General features: G+C 29.8%; 3 protein-coding genes across 5 annotated transcripts; 1 reads left to right on the top strand and 2 right to left on the bottom strand.

Moving 5' to 3' along the window:
- The first annotated feature begins 3,574 nt into the window (after window positions 1-3,574).
- LOC145190415 (V-type proton ATPase 116 kDa subunit a 1-like) lies at window positions 3,575-24,470 on the top strand. 3 transcript variants are annotated; one of them, XM_090090240.1, is made up of 20 exons: window positions 3,575-3,747; window positions 8,259-8,279; window positions 8,527-8,605; window positions 9,437-9,534; window positions 9,849-9,977; window positions 11,036-11,103; window positions 13,879-14,088; window positions 14,642-14,735; window positions 15,906-15,983; window positions 17,289-17,714; window positions 18,226-18,383; window positions 18,459-18,564; window positions 18,888-19,006; window positions 20,280-20,325; window positions 21,034-21,117; window positions 21,212-21,298; window positions 21,399-21,614; window positions 21,692-21,896; window positions 22,039-22,108; window positions 24,259-24,470. In XM_090090240.1, the coding sequence occupies exons 1-20, from the start codon at window positions 3,652-3,654 to the stop codon at window positions 24,347-24,349; spliced, it is 2,481 nt and encodes an 826-aa protein (XP_089946366.1). In that variant the 5' UTR covers window positions 3,575-3,651; the 3' UTR covers window positions 24,350-24,470. The 3 variants fall into 3 exon arrangements, with proteins under 3 accessions (XP_089946366.1, XP_089946365.1, XP_089946367.1); XM_090090239.1 differs by lacking the exon at window positions 11,036-11,103 and adding an exon at window positions 10,694-10,809; XM_090090241.1 differs by having other exon boundaries at window positions 3,582-3,747; window positions 10,694-11,103.
- Window positions 4,135-6,650, bottom strand: LOC149887204 (uncharacterized). Its single transcript, XM_090090242.1, has one exon. The coding sequence runs from the start codon at window positions 6,648-6,650 to the stop codon at window positions 5,379-5,381; it is 1,272 nt and encodes a 423-aa protein (XP_089946368.1). The 3' UTR covers window positions 4,135-5,378.
- LOC149887203 (uncharacterized) lies at window positions 4,135-7,385 on the bottom strand. The gene has a single exon (XM_090090243.1). It carries the CDS (start codon window positions 7,383-7,385, stop codon window positions 6,729-6,731), a length of 657 nt encoding a protein of 218 aa, XP_089946369.1. The 3' UTR covers window positions 4,135-6,728.
- Window positions 24,471-24,849: the final 379 nt, after the last annotated feature.

Raw genomic sequence — 24,849 nt, 5'->3', positions numbered from 1 at the left:
ATTTTCATAAAGCGCAGCGTAAACATGTTTTTTATGCAAAACAGTTATATACTGGCACAACAAAAAACAAAAAAATTACATATAGAAAAAATATTTTAATTTTTATTACCAAACTAAAGCATATTAGATGACATACATTGATTGTTCTCAATAAACCCCTGAGTCATTGGCTCGATAACTTTGTAAATATGAACTTGTTTTATTTGTGACCAGTTTGAATTTTCTGATACGATTCTTCATCATTTCTGAACCTATCATATAAATGTACCTTACTATCAACCTGTTTCCATAAATTCTCAATAGGATTTAGGCTAGGAAATTGTACAGGTCATTGCATTACAGTGATTTTGTTTGCATCTAACCATGATTTAATGAGCTTTGACATGTGTTTGGGATCAATCTTCTGTTGGAACGTCCTCTTTATGTTTTCATCTGCAAAGAGCATTTGATTCACCAGAATTAAATTATGTATGCATTTTTTTTGTGCAATAAAAAGTTTTTCTTTCTCTTTGAAATTGTCAAAAAAAAACCTTGCATGATTAAAAATAATATTTTTAAAAATTTAACAATCACATTTATATATTCATATTCGGAAAAATAATTTCGAGTTGATTTTAAGCCCTGGATCAATAAATACGAAAGGCATCTCTAGGACATTGGAGGGCACAACTCCAAACATCATAAAATAAGCAGGATGCTTTGTCCTGAACATGAATCAAATGAATTCTGGAACATCTTCAGGAATTGAGTTCTGGAATCTTCAGTAATTGAAACGCTAATGTTGCGATCAATCCAACTATTTGAAACTACTTTACTTTACTTGCTTACGTATAAATCAAAGATTCCAAAACCATAAGCCAAAACAATAGGCCGGGTGAGTAAAAATGAGCAATTGCTTTTACTCAGTAATTGGTCAGCTTTACATGAATAAAAACTTTAACAACTTTGGTTTAGTTTTTATTCACGTTAAGTTGATCAGTTACTGAGTAAATTGCTTAAGTTTACGTGAATAAAAGTATGAGAAAAACTCCTAAAGTTTTTATTCACGTAAAGCTGACCAATTACTGAGTAAAAGCAATTGCTCATTTTTATTCACCCGGCCTATTGTTTTGGCTTATGGTTTTGGAATCTTTGATTTAAACGTAAGCAAGTACAGTAAAGTAGTTTCAAATAGCTGGATTGATCGCAACATTAGCATTTCAATTACTGAAGATTCCAGAACTCAATTCCTGAAGATGTTCCAGAATTCATTTGATTCATGTTCAGGACAAAGCATCCTGCTTATTTTATGATGTTTGGAGTTGTGGCCTCCAATGTCCTTGTAATGCCTTCCGTATTTATTGATCCAGGGCTCAAAATCAATGCAGATGTGTGCTTTAAAATCGTGGAAGACTATGTCCCAATAAGTCAGAAAGTCCCATGAGTGGCTCAGAAAAAAAAAACCGGATTTTTGAGGGAACGTTTTGTGGCCATCAGGCTCCTCAGAATTTAAACCCTCTAGACTACAGTATATGAGCATATAAGGAGTCAAAGGCATATAGATCTTCCCACAACAGTATTATAGTTCTGAAAGCCTCGGTCATCAAGCAGGAGAATGCCATGCTCAAAAAGTATGCTCTAAAGACATGTAAGAGGTTTAGGCCCAGACTTAAGGCTGTGATCAAGCCCAATGGTCCAAGCATTGAGTAACTTCTTTAAAATTCATGAAAAAATGACATGAAATAAGTTAATTTACCGAAAGCATTTCCTTGTTTTTACGACTTAACTTTTTCAAAAAATAGTTTCAAAAAATAGATTAAGGGCGCATGCTGTGCTTGCAGAAAAGAACATATCCGGATAAAAATAAATCAGATTTCGGTATGAAGAATGACACCAGTCATTTTTACGGGGTTTGGCACCTTTTTCTTTTGTTTTGAGAACTATTTTATTCTAACAGACCAAATGCCAACAAGCCAGCTTTACCAATTGGCTTTTGTGTATAGTAAACAATAATATTTAAAAAAAATATTGTTTTTTTTTTATTAATTGGGACTTAATTAATTGGGATTATTGATTGGAAAATAGATATCTATGTTTTAGTCTAATAAAGATGTTACTAACTTGGTTGCTTCCATGGAACAAGACACGTGTGGCTCTTCTTCGTCAAGCATAAGGCATGAACGTTTCGATTAGATTAAGCTGAACCACTTTTCGTTAACATGAACACAGTTATACATGCTCTGAAAATAACCGTTTGGCTTTGCGATAGACAAGAAAATTGCTCTGGAAAATGAAAATGGCCTGGTTAACTTTTTTTTTTTCCTCTTAAATATAGCCGAATAGAACACGGTATGCGTTTAAAACTGGTACCACGTTTAAAAACATCAAAAAGAGTTGAATTCGGGAAACCAATAGCAGCAGCTAAACTACAAACTGATCCAATGAAAAATTCAAAGAAGCATTTTTCATTTTTGTTAAACTTTCTGATAAATCCTTACCCTGAACCAAGATCGTGAAGACGACGTTAAGCAGTTCTCTCTGACATCTTGGTTCTAGACTGTTCGAGTTTATAAGTAATTGCATCACTGGATGGTTTTCGGTTATTTTGTTTAGTATTCTTTAACCGCGTGGTGTTGATTTTTTTTATTTTTATTACATCTCCTAATTCTTCTCATCGTCACACTCTCCGCTTATATCTTCATAATATTTAGGACAGACACCCAAAAAACATCGCATCTTGTTGCTATATCTCTTTGAGAATAACTTATATAAGTTAATTTAATTTTTTTTGTGTTAAAAAATCTCTTTTCTAAAAAAAAACAAACAATAATTTTAAAAAATTAATAAGAAAAATAAGATTTTATTTAAATAATCTTAATTGTATAACGTGGCCCCTAATAAATTGTCACACGGCTCTAAACTGTTTGTTACTACTTACAAATTTATGAAGAAAATTTATCATTCAAAATAAATTTACTGTCAATTACAGTTAGTTACAGAAAAATTTGAGAGCACAAATTTTCATATTCCATTACGGAATCATTTATAAATTGGTCAGAAAGATGCCTTAAACATTATTTCATTGGTTTAAGTATCTTTTTGCAAAGCATTATGGTACTGAAATATTACGCCTAAGCTAAATTTTGTCATTTTTGTATTTTATCGTTTGAAAAAAAGTTGAAATTCGTAAAATGATAATAATTTTACTCAATACGATCAGTATACTGTAAAGAATAAATGTTTGTACTAGGAATACGTCACAAAAATTTTTATTTTTGTATGATAATGTTTTGATATATATCAGTACTAACTAGTCTGGATCATCATGTTGTTCAATTATATTTATCATGATAGAATTATGATGCGTATCGATTTTGTATAAATGTAAAACGCTAACGTACTTCAGTTTAAATGGTTAGATTAGAACAATAAATAAACAGTTTTTGAAACAGTATTACTTTAAATAAATTATAGATAAGTTAATACTTCTGTTATACTATATTTTTGCTAATAATTTAAAACTTCTGTTGTATACTAAACCACTCATTTTCTTGATGAAGTTTAAAACTGTGAGTGTATTTGATTATCACAAACTTTATTCTTATTAGTATATATGTTCAAAATATTTAACTAAAATTAAAAAAGTGCAGTTTATTGAACCAAAAGAGCAAGATGACATCAATCTTTAGGTCTGAAGAAATGGCATTATGCCAGCTTTTTCTTCAGTCAGAATCTGCCTATGCATGTGTTAGTGAACTAGGAGAACAGGTAAATTCCAAAATTCATTTTATGTTTGACCAATAGACTAATTTTAATTTTAATTTTCAATATAAAGTGTGTATGTATATATATATATATATATATATATATATATATATATATATATATATATATATATATATATATATATATATATACATACATACATACATACATACATACATACATACATACATACATACATACATACATACATACATACATACATACATACAAACATACTTATACATATATTATGGCTCAAATTTAATGGATTGCTTTTTTTGTTTTGTTTTTTACTTATTTGATAAACTTCTAGCCTAGAAAGTGTCAAAGATGTACATATTTAGGCTGAATGTAAAGTTATGAAAATAGCTGAAAGGAAAAGGAAACGGAGCTTCTTCTGCTTTAAAACAATCAACATCTTATTTGTTTTTTTTTTTTTTTGTTTTGTTTTTTTTTGTTAAAAATAAACTGGTAAGCTATTTCAGAGTAATAGTTAAAAAACTTTTTATAAATATAAACAAAGTTTTCAGAGTGATAATCAATAATTCTAGTTAATTTGTTATTAAATGAGTGACCATCAAAAATCATATAACATTTTTCAAATCTGTTTGATTTATCATTTACATCATCAAGACCAAGGAATGTTTGCAAGCTCAGTGCAACAGTTAATGACCTGTTCAAGCAAGGTAAAACATTCAGGTTCAAACAAGTGGCTGGAAGGACATTAGGAACCATCAGTGACTTGATTAAAAGTACAAAATACTTGGATATGTAAAAAAATCAGCCAAGATCAGGAGCTAATAACAAAAACAACACCCAAAATTGATTAACAATTTGTTAAGATGGTGCAGGAAAACAAATTTTTTATTAGCACCAAAAGTCTCAAACCTTTTTAAAAAAGATGTTGAAGTTCAAGTGAGCCTGTTAATTATTCAAAATTTGATTGAAAAAGAGTGTATAAAAGCAAGAGTTCCACACAAGAGACCATTCCTTTCAAAAACCAATTGAGAGCAAAGACTTGCATTTGCTAAGAAATGTTTAAATATACCATTATCATTCTGGAAGAAAGTTTTATAGATTGATTCTCATTTTGAAATCTTACCACACTTAGGGTAGTTTCTGTTCTGACTTAATGTCCAATCTGATTTATTATAATAATCCTTTTTTTACTCCTTTTTTTCTTTTTTAAAATGTTCTTTCTTCTACTGTCTATATTTATGAAACTTTTTTTTTTTAATTTTATTAAAACCCTTTTTCTATTCTTTATATAAAAACTCTTTGTCAGTGATTTTCTTGCTATTAAATTATTTCAAAATCATTTTTTATTCTACAAGCATCGAAGTATAAAAAAAATTTTGAGTTTCACAATCACTCACCATTCCTAAAGCTTAAATAAGTTTTTCTCATATTTTTATAACCAAATAAAATTTTAATAAGAAATTAAATCCTAATTAGTGATCCTCAAGTTCCCGGGAATTTCAATTTCAGGAGTATTGGGAATGAAAAAGCTCATTCCCGGGAATTACCGTTACCGGGAATAAGCTTTGAAATATTTTTTTTCTTTCTAAAACCTGAAAATTTTTAATCAAAAAATACAAAAAACAATACAAAGAACTCAAAATTTATGTTTAAATCTACTTTATTAATTTAATTCGGAAATAACATTTAAGAAAAGATATAGCATCGATGTTCTCATCACAAAGACAGTTGCGGAATTTGCTCACAAGAATATTTGCTTCCGAAAAACGACGTTCTGCAGCTACTGATGTTGCTTGTATTGTCTTCAGTCCCTCGAAAAGTCTATCCAGAGTTGGTGAGCGTACTTTTGTCTTCGCATACATCTGCATCTCCTTTTTATAGTCAATAACTTTGCCCGCCTGCTCGTTGGTGACCTCTCTTGAAGCGTGTAAGGCAAGTGTCAGTTGCTCAGCTAAACTTCTTTGAACCTGCTGTGATGTTGATGCTGATGGTTCTTCTTGCTGTTCAGGTTGTTCCACACAATCATCATTTTCAGTACTGAAGAGTCTTTCCATCAGTTTGACTGCAAGTTTGCTCATAGTTGCAACAGTTGATGTAGCAAAGTGATTTGGCCCATTGATGCTGTTGATGTTGTGCAAGTAAAGGATGAGTGATTGAAGAACGTCATGTCTGTGTTTGTTGATTTTCTCTTTGATAGCCAAGAAGATGTCCTGCGAGAGCTGATGATCATGCATTTCTAAATTGTCCAAGAGAAACTTGATAGTTGTGTTGCAATCAATGAGATTTACTGATTTCTTTGACAAGAATTGAATTGCCAACTTTGCTGGACTCAGAACTTCTACTAGCTCCTCCAATCTTTTTGAGTCGATATCTGCCCATAAGTAGGTTTTGTCAATCTCCCTGTGGTTCAGAGCTTCCTTCACAGGTTTAAGTAACTTCAAGAACCTTTTGCAAGCATCATGAAGGCTGCCCCAATGAGTCTTTGAATCTAACTTCAGCTTAAGTTCTCTCCTGTTGTTCATCCTCTTAACAAATTTTTGAAGAATTTCATTTTTGACCGATCGATGGAAGAGGCTCACAATTTTTCTCAATTTGGTGATTGTTAATTGATAAGCAAAAACGATTTGAAGTGAATCGGCCTCCTCTTCATCGTCTGATTCTGTGTCCTCGCCGGCATCAGGTACATCTTCATCAGGTTCATCTTCATTTCCACACTCAACAAAAAAGACACCATCGTTGTTGTCATCCACTGGAGCATCTGCTGACTGTTTCTTTAGATAAAGAACTTTAGTAACACGCAGATGAATTCTATGATCACTGCACTGGACGTGTTCTGATGTGATCATAAAACCAAATGATACCATAGCGCTTGCACCATCACCAGAAGTGCCAACAATGTATTTCTCTGGATCCAAGCCAAATTCCATCAATCTTGCTTCGAACTGTTAATAAAAAAATAAAAAATAAAACGATTAGAAACCTAAAAAAAGAAAAAGATTATAATATCAACTTACTAGTTTTTTAATGTTAAGAGCAGTTGCACTTCCATAAATTGGAAACATGCCCAAATTGATTTCTTTATCAACACCATTTCCAAAATAATGAAGATTAATGTTCAAGAAATGTCGCCCTGCAGTAGAAGTCCATTCATCAAGGGTTGTTGAAAAGAAATGTCCTTCAGCTAGATGAGTTTGAATCCACGATTTTATTTTAGCCTTAATGTCTTTATGAAAACCTAGAACAATCTTTGCAACACCAGATTCATTCTTTGGGAAGTTTTTCGTTGGAAACTTCTCTTTCACATGCTCTGCTATTATATCTGAGTTGACGATCTGTTCGAAGTTCAATCCATTTAAAGTAACTTCTTTAGAAATGGTTTCCTCAAACGATGCTCTAGTAAAATCTGTCATCAGCTTTTGCCTCTTTACTGGAGGATTGTCAGTGCTGCTTGTGCTTGGTTGAGCTTGGTTGCTAGTTGTCGGTCCAGATTTTAACGGATCAAGTATCTGATGAACACGCTTTAGATGTTCTATCAAACCCTTCGTTGAACCTCCAGCACAATTGAAAACAGCACTACACTTTTGATTGCCCAAGTCTATGTAACAGCGTGCTTTATCTTTGTTGCCCGTTTCCCTTTTGAAGTGCTTCCACACAAAAGACATGCTATTTAAAGTTAAAAGATAAGATATGAAGAAAAAAGAAATGAAGGAAAAAGAAAAGATATAAAAAAAAAAGATATAAAAAAAAGAAAAAGATTTGAAAAAAGAAATAACATAATATGTACTATATTTATCTTTGATAATTTGTCGAAAATAACTTTTTCACTTTTAAAAAAACTTGCACAATGCACTTTACATTTTAAAAAATATTGAATAACTAATTACTAATTAATTTTACGCGTTTTTACATTGCAATAATTGCACCACCAACTACAAGTAGACTTTAAAGTAAAATTTATAAAGATTCATTTTGATACATAGAATTGCAGGTATATTTAAAGATTAAAACTTTTTTAACACCTGTAAAGTGTATTTCCAGGTATGAAAAAAGTTTTAAACTTTAATTATACCTGCAATTACAACTATAAACTTTAAATATACCTTTAAAAAATGATAATCTACATATTTGTATTTTAAAAAAATTCCCGGGAATTTCTTGGAAAAAAAAACAGGAACGGGAATAGACCAATGAGATTCCCAGGATTTACCGTTCCCCGGAATTCCCTTGAGGATCACTAATCCTAATTATATTTAATATCTAAAAAATATAACTTTTAACTATAGTTTTTGTAATAAAAATGAGCTAAAATATTTATATGACCTGTAAAATAAACCTCAAATATTGTATAACATTCAAAAGTAAGCTTAAATGTTTTGCAATAACCTAAAAACATAAAAAGCTACTTGCCCTTTCTAATGTGATATGGTTTTTTAGATATTTGTAGTGTAAAAATTATCTTGAGATGCTTTATAATTTAGAATGTTTTATTTAGTTATCCATAAGTATATGATTATTATTAAATATTGTGTTTTTAGGGTGTTGCTGAATTCAGAGATGTAAGCTTTTTTTTTTTTGTATTTCATAATTAAGCTCTTAAAAGTGCTTTTAACTTAATTTTTCAAGAAAATTATTTTTGCTTACATTCAACTAAAAGTTTTTGCAACTGACAATAATATGATTACTAATTACTTTGGTTCTACCACCAAAAATGTATTACAAATTAAAATCTAGTTTAAATTTAAAAAAACATTTTGTTTTCATATATTTTTACAAAATAAGATATTTAGCTTCATTTTTTTTCAGCTCAATCCTGATGTAAATGCTTTCCAGAGAAAGTTTGTAAATGAGGTCAGGCGTTGTGATGAAATGGAAAGAAAACTGCGTAAGTATTTGAAAATCTTGTTTCAATTGCTTCTCTAAACAAGTGAAACTTTTGATGAGCTATCAAATAGTAAAAAATGTAAATTCCATCAAATGTTAAAAGCTTCCAGATAAGTAAGCAATATAACAGAGTGCTGCTTAGTTACGTAAAGCTGTAAGGTAATTCCATGCTAAAATATTTTTGCCTGATTCATATCCTGTTAGTTTTTACATCAACAAAGTATGAATCAGCCAAAAAATTTAAATCTCATATCCAATTAGTTTTAAAGTTAAACTGTTTAAATACATCTTAAATTTGCATAAATTATTTTTTTAATTGGTCTCAAGATGATGTTTATACAGCGCATGAAAAAATGGATATGTCCAAAAGATGTGTTCAAAATCCTTTGATAATAATATTTATGTTATTCAAATTAATCATATATTGGTAAGATATTCTTCATATAGTTCAAAAAAGCTAAATAAAACTGTAAAAAGTAATTTTAGATATTTTATTTTGATGTCAAATACTTGTTACAGAAAACAAGTTTACTTTATTTCATTTACCAGAGAATTCACACAAAGTTTACAATAAAAAGAAAAATTAAATAAAAAGAAAAATTAAATAAAAAGAAAAATTAAATAAAAAGAAAAGTTAAATAAAAAGAAAAACAAAAGTTTTAATCACAGTTTCAGAAAATTTTGTTGTTGTTGTTATTTTTGCTTTTTATTATTATTTTTTTTATATATATATAAAGTATTTTTGCTTATTTGATCCACAGTGGACAAGAAAAAACAAAATGAACAACAAATGACAAAAAACAACACTGAAAAAAATTATTTAATTTTGTAGGTTTCATGCAAAAGGAGATTGACAAAGCAGAAATTGCAGTTGTTGATATACCTGTAAATCCAGATGCTCCTCATCCAAAAGAAATGATTGATATGGAGGTATGATGTTTTTTTTTCCCCCTATTTTTTTATCTTTTATAAAAGTTTAAAGCTCAATTTTTTTGAAAAAAAAAAAAAAAAAAAGAAAATAATAGTAATAATCTTATTTTAGTTATCAAAAATCCAACTAATTTTTTTGGGTTTTTTTTTCCTGTCATTCATTATTTCATATCCTTTATGCATTCAAAAGATTGTTTTAGCCTTAGAATCCAGCTATTATTATTTTTTTATTTTTTTATTATAGAGATAATGTAACATTCATATAATATTATATATGCTATCATTTTGTTCTATATAATAGTTCAATTGTTTAGGCTAATTTTGAACAACTAGAAAATGAGTTGAAAGATTCTAATTCAAATTATGAGGCCCTCCAAAGAAGCTCATTGGAACTTATGGAGCTGAAACATATTCTGAGAAAGACTCAAGTATTTTTTGATGAGGTATGGTTTTTTTTTTAAAAAAAAAGGAAAACCTTTTAAAAAGGTCTTATCTTTTTTATTGTACAAATAGTAACCATATACAAGAGTTTATCTGCAGATGCTCCTGACATTACAGAATGAATCTTTCATGAACTTTTTACTGATTTACTGTTTCTTGCTGATGAGTTTTAAAAAGGTTAATTTACTCAAACACCGTTTCATGCTGCAACTGCTCATACATTTCATTCATGTTGTTAAAAAAAGCCCTTTTTTTATTACATAGGGAAATATAAAAATGAGTGTGCATAAAATATTAACTGTACTTATTATACATATTCATTTGCAATAAAAAAGTTCAATTCTACTTATTAAACTGTATTCTGCATTTACTGTGTTTTGAATGTCATTTGGATTATTCACACATAAGTGGTTTTACAGTTGATTTCTTGTAGTTTATTTTTAACTATCATAATAGTTATGGAAGTGTTAAATGACTTTTAAAGCCAGCAAATAATTTCAGCTGAGAAGAGTGTGTAAAATACAAGATATACAAAAAGTATATTATAAAGTATATTCAAAATATACAGAAATATTCCAATTAATATATATATATATATATACAAAATACAAGATAACTATCACCTGACAATGATACTAATGCTCTTCACATAAACTGGACCAAATAACACCACTCAAAAGCTTACATAAACACATCATATAATCTCCATTAAATTCAGGCTGAGCATCATGTTATGCAAGAGCGCATCAGCGAAACACCACAAATCACTGCAGAGGAAATGTCATTGCTTGTTGATGCAGATTATATCTTATCATCTCACACAGGTCGCCTTGGGTAAGTCAGGCAGCTTTGCACATTATATAACAAACATAATGTTTGGCTGTTTGCGCATTAGGTGACAAAAATTCCATTTTAAGTTCATTTTCTTATGTTATAGATTTATGCATTATTTATGCATTAATTATTGTTTAATTAGATTAATTATGTGAACAGCCAAATGTTTTGTTTTTATTGTTTTTTTGTTTTTTTTTTTCCTTTCTTTTTTAAACAAATTTATCAGGAAACTTATGCAGAAACAAGCTCAAAACTTGCAGATTCTGAACTTGCTGCTGCTGGTGGACAGCTAGGGTAAGTAAAGTAATAACAAAGTTATATCTATAAATTGAATTCATTTATAAAATGAGGACTATAAAAATGTTAAATCAATCTCATACTTTAGTCTGGATATTGTTTCATTCTCTTTTGATGGTGGTAATTTAGGTTGTTTTTTTTTTCCTCAAATTTTTCAATGTAAATGATCTCACAGGATCAGTATGTCTACAAAGATATGCTAGATTTTGTTTGAGCATATCTTTGTAGATATGCTGACCCAATTCCTAATGAAAACTAGTTTTAAAATTTGGTTTTTGTACCTTCAATGTTATCCATACAATTTTGTGATTAAAATAATGTAAAAATAAAAAGATTACAAAATAATGTAAAATTGAGAGGCTATCTGTTGCCCCCTTCAAGCCTAAAAACTCTTACAGAGATTTTGGAAGTGTTAAAAGTTTCAAAATTAATGGTTTACAAAATGAAATCAAGCTTAAAAGTCTATGGGGATGTACTAATTAAAAGTAAAGAAAAAAAACAAACTGTTAGAACACAAAGGGTAATTTCTAAGATCAGTTCCAAGATAATATATAACCCAATGATCAATGAGAAAATGGCCAAGTTGCTTAATATACCAGAGGCAACCATAAGAAGGATGTTCATACATGACCTGAGTGGCAAGTTAAGAACTAAGGCATCAGATCAGCTGCTTACTTTAATGGCTTTTATGGTCAACATGTAAAATGATTAAATCATTTTTTTAAATACTGTATGCAATTGCAAATTTTGTAAAAAAACTATTTTTTTTGACAAAAATTAATGTAGAATGAAAACTTAAAGTAAAACAGAAAGATTTATATAAGAAGTTTTAAGAATTACATTTGCCATATTTTTATTCAATGTCTTCCTCAGCATCAATCTTCAAGTTGGCTACTGAACCTGGCATAGGTGATCTGGATATAGTCCTTGGGCATCTTCTCCCGCTTGCTCTTGATAACAGTCTTCAGAGAGCTGACAACATTTTCATCTGGAGAGTAGTGGGCATAAATCCAGGGTTTGACATGGGTCTCCAGTATTCGAATGTACTCATTGGTGTCAACTTTCTGGCCAGATTTGATGAAGACTGGAAGCACTTTTAGGCCATTAGAAGAAATGAGGCCAAACATAACTGAGCCTAAATGTGGGGTCTTTAATGTATACTTTATATGCTCTGGGGCTACCTGGACTGGCTAATTGTTAATAAAACAATTGGTTCTGCTGTTTGAGACAGAATCAACAGTAAACATCTAAGAATAGGATGGTTGTTGGTCTCTTCTAATAGGAGGTTCAGAAGTTTCTTTGATTTTTCAAATCTTTTTTCTTTGACACTTGGGGAAAACAGGTGTTTCTTAATCCTGGCTCTTGATTTTGCCTTCAGATCCTTCCTGACCACATTTCTGATGGTGTGCTCACTGACAGATAGCTTATTAGCCGTTTTTTTAGTTGACCATACTGGATTCCAAGAAATTTGACCCTTGACTTGGCTGCATACAGTATTTTAAAAAATGATTTTATCATTTTACATGTTGACCCTAAAAGCCTTGATTAACTGAGGAATTTGAACTGACCTCTTCAAACCACTGCCAAGCTTCCTTTCAATATGACCAGTCATTTGAAAATATTTAACCACAGTGTAAACAGTACTTAGAGGCTTGTTTAGATCTTGGAAATGTATTTGGGCGCAGTGCCATTCATGGTAAGGTCAATGTGCTTGTGTTTACTACTCATCTTCACTTTTTGGCTGCTTTTTTCATTTTTATTTTTAATTATTTTTGCATCAACAATAACAAACTATGTGCCTAAAATTAGCAATAGAACATCTACTTTAGAATCACCAAACTTATTACAAAATTTACGGTCACATACAGTAGGAGGACAAGATGTGCTGTTATTTTATGATAACGGAAGTTTCAGGACAATTAAGTTCAGAATTCACTTAACTCTGGCTTCTTATTTTAAATTCTATACCTGTGCCCTCTAACCAACTTTTATTTTTTTTATTTTAAATGTTCTGTCATATAGTCTACAAATCACTTTAAGAAGAATTAGTAAAACTTTGATGTCATAAATAGACAGTTGGTTGAATACTCTTTTGTATCAAAAATGCGGATCACATGTATCACAGTTGTTAAAGCAATACTTATACATTACACTTGCCAATAGTTAGATATATTTTATAGAACATATTAAGAACTTAATAGATGAAGAAATAAAGCTCTGCTTTTTATTAAAATATAGAAAAAATAAAAATCTTTCTAGTGGCCACAAAACTTTTTATCTATAAATTGTTTAATCCTTGCCAACAGTTTTTGTAGCTGCAAAGATAACTACTGTGTTAGTTATAGCTTTGGTAGTTAATATAGTAATCACAGCTTTTGTCAATGATGGAGCCAAGATACAAAAAAAAATAATACCTTGTTTTGAAAAAAAAAAAAAAAATCTGAAAACTCCAAATCAAAATGGTCTTGCTCTATACTTCACAGGTATTTTACACTAGATAAAATACCTGTAAAGTATAAATCAAGATCATTTTCTGAATTTCATTAATGTAAAGTTATGTGAATTTTAACTTTATTATATATATTATGAATGTTAATTTTATTATATATATATAGTAAATATTTATAATATTTAAAGGGCTTTATTTTGGTATTTAAAACACAGTAATTTTATTATCTTACAAATGTAATACTTCCCAGTTGTGCATAGTTTTAAATTAATTTTTATATCTCCTTGTGTTTTAACTTACAAATTGCTTTTCCACAAAATCAGATTTGTTGCTGGTGTAATAGCTAGAGATCGAATTGTTGCATTCGAGCGTTTGCTTTGGAGAGCTTGTCGTGGTAATGTTTTTTTTAAGCAAGCAGAGATAGAATCCATGCTCTACGAACCCAGCACTGGTGACTTGACTTACAAATGTGTATTCATAGTATTTTTTCAAGGAGAGCAGTTGAAAATTAGAGTGAAGAAAATATGTGAAGGGTATTTATTTATTTTTCTCAAAGCAATATTGGTGTCTAAATTAAAAAATATTAGATATTATTAGTTTGAAATATCTAATGTGTTTGTTTTTGCGCATTCCAAAAATGCTAGTTTACTTTTTTAATATAAAGGTTTTTCTTTAAGAAATATTAATTTTCAATTGGTAATATTGTTTTTAAACTTGGAAAGCTCTTTTAAAGTTTCATTTAAAAGTAAATAAAATAAAGTAAGTAAATAAAAATTTAAAAGTAAAAAAACCCTAATTTTTCTAAATATTTTCCAGTTTGAACAAATGAATTCTTAGCTTCAACAGTTAAAATAATGCCATTGTCAAAAAATGAAATTAACTTTTTAGAACACCAAGATTTCATAATATAAACTGTTTGAGCTATTATTTATCAACATTACATGATTTATCTTTTAAAACCTCATAATATTAGGTCAGCTTACACTTTAAAAGATTTTTCTTAAAAATTTCTTAAACAAAATTAATTTTATTTTCATTAATGTTAAATGTAATTTTCCATTTGAAATAAATCTAATATCATTTTAGTTTCCATGCAACTCTCTATCCTTGCCCAGAAACACCAGGTGAACGAAGGGAAATGGCAATAGGTGTTATGACAAGAATTGAAGATTTACAGTCTGTAAGCTAATCATTCTCATCCATTTTTTATCTAGATTCTTCAGTTAATTCTCTGAATGATTATTTTATGAACACTCTTTATAAATCTTCATGATTTCAAATTTATGAAAGTATTGGATATAAATATAAAGTATTTTTATATCAATTATGCTACCAGATAAGAAACTTCATTGCTGCAATATAAAATAAAACCAAGGAAAAAAACCCTTGCTAATGCTATTGAAAAGCAATCCATTATCATTAAAGTAAATTGTCTGATTATTTTTGCAGATCGTTTTTCTCCATTAATAGTTTTGATCGCTATTGAATATTTCATTCCAATATCAAAATAAACAACTTTAACAATAATTATTATAATCTTAATAACTTTTATCCAGTCCATTCCAGTATAATAATACCGCTCTGATTACATTTTTATAGTATTGTATGGTAATATTGTTCAGTGCAATAAAAACTTTAAAAACTATTACAAACTTTTCTTCACCATCCAGCAACATCTAAAAGTACAAATACTTTGAAAATCAAAACTTGGCTTGTCATTCATTATTAGAACTTTCCAGAATAACAAAGCTGTATGTACATGCATATAGTTTAAGTGCTCATTGTGATTGGCTTTTGGACTTACATTGTGTGAAACTTACTAGACATGAAAAAAGTAAAAATGGACATACAGCCATATTATTTAAGGATTGGTTCAAAATCTATTATAACTAGATCAGATCAACAAGCAACATGAAAAATCTATTATAACTAGAGTATGGAAGTTCTCTGGACAAATGGTTTTGTAAAAAAAAAAAAGGACCAGATCAACAAGTAACATGAAAAATTGCAGTTAATGAATATATGGCTGTGTTTATCTCAGGTCTTGAGCTGGGTCTTGAATCTCATATTCCAAATTTCAAGTTTCATACTTTATTTATATTAAAGACTTCTTGGTTTGCAGAAAATTCTGCAATCTTTTGCTGCAACACATTTTAAATAATAATGTAATATAATGGAGATAATGTAATGATATTGTCTGAGTTTTCCATAAACTAGTTAAGCTTGCTGTATATTGCTTATCAGAAGTCTTATTTGTAGCTGAACAAAAGGATTAAGACAAACACTGTCTAAGCATTTAAGTCCAGTTGTATCCTTTATTTTCAATAGTAATTGCTTTTTTATCACATAGGTCATCAATGAAACCCAAGAGCATCGTAATCGTTTACTTCAAACAATTGCAAAAAATATCAATGTTTGGTTGATAAAGGTATACTCTTATTTTTGTATTTTTTAAAAAAAAGAATTTTTGTACCTTATTTACTTAGGTCGTTAGGAAAGTTCGTAGAACTTCATCTATAAAGATACAATGAGACAGGAAATAATTAAATATTTATATATCATTTTAAACTGCGTTTAATTATGAACATTTTAAGTACTTGTTGAAGTATTTTGAATGTTTATTAAAAAAGTTATTTAAATTTTACTATATACGTTTTCAAGAAAAAATTTAAAAATGGATAAATTTGAATATCGAGCATATATTAAAACCCGTGCTCTACTTGGAGTTTCAGCACAAGCCATAACCGATGAGTTGGTTTTAGTTCATGGTGACCAAGCTCCAAAATATAGTACAGTTGCCAAGTGGGCTACTTTATTTAAAGATGGTAGAGAGAGTCTCGAAGATGATCCTCGCTCAGGGCACCCTCAAACCACGTATACAGCTGAGAATATTGAACGTGTGTGAGCCATTATTGAAGAAAATTCTCATGCAACACATGATATAATTGAAGCCCTGACATCGATTAATCGCTTTACAATCAACGAAATCATTCACAACGCACTTAAAAAAAGAAAATTAACATCACGTTGGATACCCCACGAGTTAACCGATCAAAATCGCAAGAATAGAGTTGAGGCATGTAAGGAAAATTTAGCTCTTTTCAGAAACGGTCCATGGAGACTATGTGATATTATTACAGGGGATGAGTCGTGGTTTTATTTGAGACAAGTTGGACACAAGTCGGCTAACGCTAGTTGGGTCAGTGAAGGTGAAAGTCCAAGAACTATAGTAAGATGCGACAGGTTTCAGCCGAAAAACATGTTCTACATCTTCTTCAAAACAACAGGTGTTGTTCATTTGGGTTATGTTGAAAAGGGAGACACCATTACTAGCGAATATTATATAAAAAATTGTTTGAAACCTCTTATATGCAAAATAAATAAGCAAAGACCTAAAACAGGCACTCAAAATTTCAAATTTCTCCATGATAACGCTCGACCCCATGTGACTGAAACCGTCACAAATTGTCTAAACCAAGCTGGAATTACAATAATTCGCCACCCACCATACTCACCAGACTTAGCTCCATCTGATTATTGGCTATTCGACTTTGTATAGATAATGATGGACATTATTTTGAACATTTGATAAAACAAAATTAAAAAAAACTCTTCTTTTTTTTTTTTAGAGGGGAGTTCTACGAACTTTTCTAACGACCTAAGTAGCTTAATTGTGATAACTATTCTGTATGTTTTTTTTGTTTTTTTTTTTATTTAGAACAATTTTTTTTAGGTGAAAAAAATCAAAGCTGTTTATCATACTATGAATATGTTCAACTTAGATGTCACCCAAAAATGTTTAATTGCAGAGTGTTGGATACCAGTAGCAGATCTTGATCGTGTTCAAGCATCTTTGCGAAGAGGTACTGAGAGAAGCGGAGCAACTGTTCCATCAATTGTAAATCGAATGAGTACTAAGAAAACACCTCCTACTTTTAACCGCACAAACAAGTTTACACACGGTTTCCAAGCTATAATTGATGCTTATGGTGTTGCAGACTATCAAGAAGTAAATCCTGCCCTTTATACAATCATAACTTTCCCATTTTTATTTTCTGTGATGTTTGGTGATTTGGGACATGGTGCAATTATGGCAGCATTTGCATTTTTCCTAATCTTTTATGAAAAAAAGTTAGCTCTTTGGAAAGCTGGTGGTGAGGTAGCTATTTTTCTAAACTTCATTATTTTTAATATATAAATCATATTATAAGCAGCTATCCAAAAACTTATTCTGTCTGCCACAGTAGTTTTAGCTGTATTATATTATCAAACATTTATGCGGCGTTATTATATTATCAAACATTTATGCGGCATTATTTTTACACTTTAATCCTCATCCAACCTTTAAACATGTAGAGAGATTGGTTTTTCTAGTAAAAGTGGTTCATCTTTTGAATTTTGCATTTAAACTTTTATATTATTTGCATTTGATTAGTATGAAAAAATATTATTATATTGTCCTCAATAGTTCAGTCTAAAAAAATGGCAGAAGCTGGTAATTTCTTGGGGATTCTCTCTCCTCTCGATAATCTTTTAAATCTTATATGGTCTTTTGTTTTGTTTTGTTTTGTTTTGTTATAGTTATATAAAGTTATAAAAGTTTTTTATATTTTTTTATTTTTCACAGAGGTATCAATAGCTAACTCTTTAAATCTTTTTAAATTTTATAGATGTTTGATACGGTTTTCCATGGTCGTTACATTATCTTTTTGATGGGATTATTCTCAATGTATTCTGGCTTAATATATAATGATATATTCTCAAAGTCTTTGAATATTTTTGGTTCTGGATGGGTGGCTATGGGAGATTCAAACAGAACTGATTATGAGTAAATATTTATAAGTCTTTTATATTAATAACAAAAACAAAAGTAAATATTTAACATTTACTAATACTTTTTTAGTTTAAATTACCTGAAAGAATTAGAACATGAAAATTCAACATTAACTATAATGTTAAATCCACTTGATGCAGCAAGAGCTACTCCTTATTGGTTTGGTATTGATCCAGTAAGTGGCTTTAAATAACTTTATTTAATATAGTAGTAATTTTTTGCTAGTTTTTCTAGTAGGCTTTCTTTTTTTTCTTTTTTTATTCAGTTTAAACTAATGCTAAAAGTACCTGACTGAATGAGCCCAAATAGACTTTCTATTAAATTTTTTTAATCATATTAGATGTGAAAGATCATGGCATTCTTATCACATTTTATGCAAAACATACACTTTACTTTAGTGTGAAATATGAATCTGGTCATACTTACCCATATGGGCTTGCACATATTAAGTATGACTTGAAAATATTGAGTTCAAGAACTTCAATTATATTCTTACAGGTTTGGCAGTTAGCTGTGAACAAGTTGGTTTTTGTAAACTCATTTAAAATGAAAATTTCTGTCATATTTGGTGTAATTCACATGGTGTTTGGTGTTGTACTCAGCGTCTTTAATCATGCGTAAGCTGATTTTTGTTTGAGTTTAGCCTTGGGAATATTTCTTTTTGATTTTCTTTTTTTATACATTTGAATACTTTTTTTTATACATTTGAATACTATGTACATACATGGAAATGCTAAATTTTGTATTTACATGATATAATAACACTTAAATCTAATAAAATTTGTTTTGACCAATTGCATGCTTTTTTTTTAATAGAAGAATTTTATTTTATTTTCATCTTTATGCTATGTCATTTTTTTCACAACTTTTGAATTTGTTAATTTATCAATTACCTCTTTAAATTGTTTTGATTACACACTTTTTGTTTTTGAATGAATTATTAGTGTTATCAAAAAAAAAAATTGCTTTGAACTACATTATAAGAGAAAGAGAAAAAAAACCACTTGTTTAATTTTTGACATGGTTAATAAACCATGCTACATACTCATGTTTCTTAGACCATAGTTTTCCATGCTTTTTGTTTTTTTTATAACTTTTATGCTTGCTCTTTACAATCCAGTATTAAAATTCTCTTTACGGACATTCCTGATCTTTAAGCCATTTGTTTAATAAATAGCCTACTAGCCTTTGAAAGTAAATTTGTATCCTTCAAGATGTATAAAATTTAAATGGGTCAGATTCAGGTCCTATCTAAATTTCTTAAGGCAGCCTTCCAGATGATTCAAATTTTAGCAACAATTTTCCCAGGCTATATTAAAATGTCTTTTGTGTTATAATCTGTGTATGTAAGAGAGAGATTTAGTTGTTCTTTTTCATATAAAGAACCTAGCACCCTAACCTAACACCCTAACCCTAATCATCATCATCTCATAATCATCCCATAATCACCCCCTGTGATCATCTGTTATCATCCATGTGATCATCCTGATAATCATCCCCTGATCAGGACCGCCTGCATCCGAAGGGAATGATCATAGAAGATGATCATGGGGATGATTACAAGATGATGATTAAGAGATGATGATTAAGGTTAGGGTGTTAGGTTAGGGTGTTAGGTTAGGGTGTTAGATTCTTTATATGAAAAAGAACAACAACTAAATATCTCTTTCTCTTACACACATCATAATTTGTGTTTACTTAATCTTTTAAGTCTCTGTCCTTATTTTCCAGAAGTTTACTATAATCTTGTGCAAGATTTCAGCATTTTATCCTGACACTGACTTCTTATAAATAGAGAATACTTTATTTACAATGTAAATGCATACTGTAACTTAGTTCAACATGTTTGTATTTTCACATACATTTTTAAATTTCAGTATTTCATTTTAGACATCATAAAGAATGGATTGGAATATTTGCAGAGTTTGTCCCTCAGGTAAATGTTTTTTCACAAAAAAAAAATTCCTCTTCAGTTATAACTCTGTTCTGCCTGAGGAAAACCTAAAGAATTTAAAGTATCTTTGGCCTAAGTAGTAAATCTATAGTTGAACTTTTTAGCAAAAAATTTCTAATAAATCATACTCCCCTTTCTGCTGTATCATAAACAAGTCTTAATCCTACTCTTTGTACATAAGAAATTAGTAAGATTCAGACTATCAACCTCTTTATCCAATTAGAAATCTGATTTTTTTAAATTAGAATATGTGCTTTTGTGTTCCCATCATCATCATCATCATCATCATCATCATCATCATCATCATCACCATCATTATCAGAGTTTTTGCTCTTTTTAAAAATACTCTTTACAGCATTTTTTTTTGCAAAAAATTCAAAATTGCTGCTGTTGCCATGGCTTTATTTATTTTTAAATAAAACTCTTGATGAAAATTCAGGATCAATGTGGCAGAGGATAATGTTATCCATTTAAGCTGAAAATCCCCCCCCCCCCCCCTTTTTTTTTTTTTTTTTTTTTTCTTTTTTTTTTTTTTTTTTTTTTTAACCAGCAACTTTTTAGACCAGTTTCTCACTAATATTTAGATTCAGGAAAAAAAGGCTGTACTAATTTTGCTGGATTAGGAATCTTTGTTTTTTTTCTGCTCATAATAAAAGGATTTTTTTTTATTGAGAACTTTAATATCTTTAGCTGCTGTTCATTGGATGCATATTTGGTTATCTCATCTTCATGATTTTCTATAAGTGGTTGGCATTTAGTATTTACAGCCCAAATGTATGTTACGTTCAATATGTGCAAAGATCTCATTTTTAATTTACATTTGATAGCAATAAAAAGATTTAAAATTAAAAAAAATTTTTCCTCTTAGCAACCTAGCATTTTACTCGCTTTGATTGGAATGTTTTTGAACTTTGCAAAAAAAATTACGGATGAGGATCTCCTTTACAAAGGACAAGTATATTTTTTTGCTTGTAGAACTTTGTCTTTAAATTTTCTATGGCATTCAATTGGAACAATTATATTCTAATTTTAAGTAGTACCAATGTCGTTCTTAGGATACCGTACAACCTATTTTGGTTATTGTTGCTGTGCTTAGTGTGCCAGCCATGTTACTTATTAAGCCATTTTACCTTCGTGCTGTTCATAATAAGGCATCTGGTAAACACTTTGGAAGGCTGGAGGAGTCTAATTTGCATATCAATGGTGTTAACAATCCTGAAGACTTGCATCCTAAAGACGAAGAAGATGAAGAAGTGTTTGTATTCTCTGAGGTAACAACCTTTTTAATGGAGTTGTGCACTTGAATTTAATGTTTTAAAAAATTTATGTGTTCTCTGTCTATGTATAGGTTTTCATTCACCAAACCATCCACACCATAGAGTATTGCTTAGGTTGTATCTCCAATACTGCTTCTTACTTGCGTCTTTGGGCCTTGAGTTTGGCACATGCTCAACTTTCTGAGGTTTTGTGGTCAATGGTGTTTTATAATGCACTTTCCATGAAAGGTGGTGCTGGTTGCATCGCTGTTTTTCTGCTATTTGCTGCTTGGGCTGGTAAGTAATACTGCAAAGTAGTCTGACAAATTATTTTATAGACATTTTTTTGTTTATATTATTCATAGTAAATTGTTTTTATCGTAAATAATTTACTTTTTATATTATGTAAAGTATAACTAAAAAAAAGATTTTTTTTTAGTTTTAACTATTGCTATCTTGTTGATCATGGAAGGACTGTCTGCTTTCTTGCATACTCTTCGTCTTCATTGGTATGTTTTTAAGTTCAAATAATGCAATTAAATGGAAATATCTTCTGCGATTGAAATGTAATGTGTTATTTAAATAATGTATTGTTACAATATCTTTTATTTAATATCTTCATCATCATCATCATCATCATCATCATCATCATCATCATCATCATCATCATCATCATTTTTATTCTTTGCATTATTGTTATTATCATTTATTGTTGTTGTTGTTGTTATTGTTTTTATAATTATTGTAGTTATTATTATTATTATTATTATTACTTTTATTATTGCTATCATCATCATGATCATCATCATCATCATCATCATCATCATCATCATGATCATCATCATCATCGCCATCATCATCGTTATCGTTATTTTGTGCGCAATTAGATTTACTTAACATTAGTGCTGTTATCGACTTCGCTAAATCGACTAAAAGTCGACTAGTCGAAAGTCGAAATAAGTTGACTTTGAAAAATCAAATAGTCGATTTAATCGACTATGGGTCTTTTACTAATATCTTAATATCCTAACTGACCTGTGAGTAATGAGTCCTAACTGACCTGTGACCAATGAGTAAAGAGATATATTTATAAGTACTTTTTCTTGTAAAGATAAATTATTTAAAACTATTGAGCCATGCGCAGAAATATCAGTCATAGCGGTTTTTTAAATTCAACCAAAATATCTGAACATCGAACCTAAATTGCTGTATCACATAAACTTAACTCTTAGCTTACTGTATATAGCACCACTTCAATAATATTTCCTTTTTTTCATAGTAACCAGTTGATGCTTTTTAAACCAAAATGTTAAGTAATGTGTTATGGTAGTCAGTTAAGGATGCGAAAATGTTTTATAAATCTGCCGCCCCATCCGCCCCCACCTATCTACGCCATTGTTTTTTTTTTCTTTCGTTAAATTTTCTGTTAATTTTTTGCTTTAATTGTTGTGAAAAATGATATAAAATGCCCATCTGTATTTTTTTTTCCTTTCCTGTTTATTCGATTTTAATTCATCTAATAGATTAGATGAATTAAATTGAACAAAGAAAATGCATATCATACATATTACAAAATATTTTATGTATGACAGGCTGCAAAATATTTTGAACATAATGGAAGGTCATATTCCAGACAAAATGTTTTTGTCCGTTTTTGTGTTTGGTTATCCGCACATCTACATCCACGTCTCGGTGTTCCTTCCACAGGAAGATGTGGAAATAGACGGTCTCCCTCTCGACAATTAATGTTGTACAGCTGCAGTTTTTCTTCCCTCATTTATCATTTCCTCTGCCAGGGAAAACAAAAGTTGCTTCCAAGGAATTTTATTCTTTGTGGCCTCCTTATGTTTTATCCAAGCATTTATAAGGGACATCATAAGTAAGCGATAAAACACTTTCTTCCACCATTTATTCGATTTACGATACAGTTCATATAGTCCTATAATTTGGTCCGCTAAATCCACCCCGCCCATAATTTCGCGATGGAGCGCAATCATCTATGGGCAAGAAAAACCTTCATTTTAAGCCGTCTTTCAAAGTTTTCGTCACTTCTGTAACATCAGCTTTATGAAAATTACTTAACATAAGGAATTCTTTTGCCTCTTGCCATTTTACAAAAAGCAGTCCAGCTTTACTGCACTGAAACACATATTTGCCTCTTTTCAGCTTTTTATTGATTTTAGGTAAATATTTTCTATTTTTGCACGTTCCTAAAGCATCATCAACAAATTAAAAATATATGGATTTCAAGCGAATTTTACTCACAAAAGGCATCTAGATCAGCAATGCAATTTAATGGTACAAACATGTACCAAGAGTCTCTTAAAGTATATGATTATGATAAAAATTTTATTCAAATATTTTGACTAAATCGACTTTTAGTCGACTTAGTCGACTTTAAAAATTTATTAGTCGATTTTTGTCGACTTTGAAAAATATAATAATCGATTTAGTCGGCTGTCGAATAATTTCAAAGTCGTAACAACACTACTTAATATGTGTTTTTGAATTTAAAAAGATATCGTTTATTGGCTTTACTTAGAAAATTAATAGAGCAAAAAATCGGATTGCTTTGTTTGAGTTCTTTATAATAAATTAGGGTTTAACATGGTTGAATTGTTAAAAACTAGGGATGTTCATTAATTTTTTTAATTCCTAGGGTCGAGTTCAACAGCAAATTCTACCATGGTACGGGAAATAAGTTCATTCCCTTCGCCTTTAAATCAATCTTAGCAGAAGACCAAGAATAAATTCGCACTTGATATAACAAGTTTATAATTTTTCGTGTAATAGTTTTATTTTATGGCGATTTTCTTTTTAGTGTAATTGTGTTGTATTTTTATCGATTTTAATGAATTTTGCAATCTTTAATTATTTTTTTCCATTATTTTCGTTAATCTGCAACAGCGTCTAGTGATGTACCTGAAAATGGCTTTTTCCATTTGTTATCCCTTCGGATCACTGGTCTTAAAGTCAATGATATATTATATATACTAGATGTCTAACTTGCGGGATTTTATTGGACAAAAAGTGAAGCCGCCTTTTTTGTTTACAAATTGAATCCGCCATTTGTAATAAGGGCAAAAACTATATCCGACGTGCGAAATAAAAGTTAAAAATGCACGTTTTTGCCCGAATTAGAAATGGCTCCCACGGCTTCACATTTCGGATCGAAGTTAGACATCTAGTATATATAATATATCATTGCTTAAAGTAACAACTAGATAGCGAATTCTAATGTTTGCGTTAA

This window comes from Hydra viridissima, unplaced genomic scaffold (genome assembly GCF_058129835.1).
Source record: "Hydra viridissima isolate aposymbiotic clone 2 unplaced genomic scaffold, HvirCarnegie_v1 scaffold_6, whole genome shotgun sequence".
Classification (NCBI taxonomy): domain Eukaryota; kingdom Metazoa; phylum Cnidaria; class Hydrozoa; order Anthoathecata; family Hydridae; genus Hydra; species Hydra viridissima.
The sequence above is the reverse complement of the archived record's forward strand: the minus strand, read 5'-3'. Positions and strand labels throughout refer to the sequence as shown.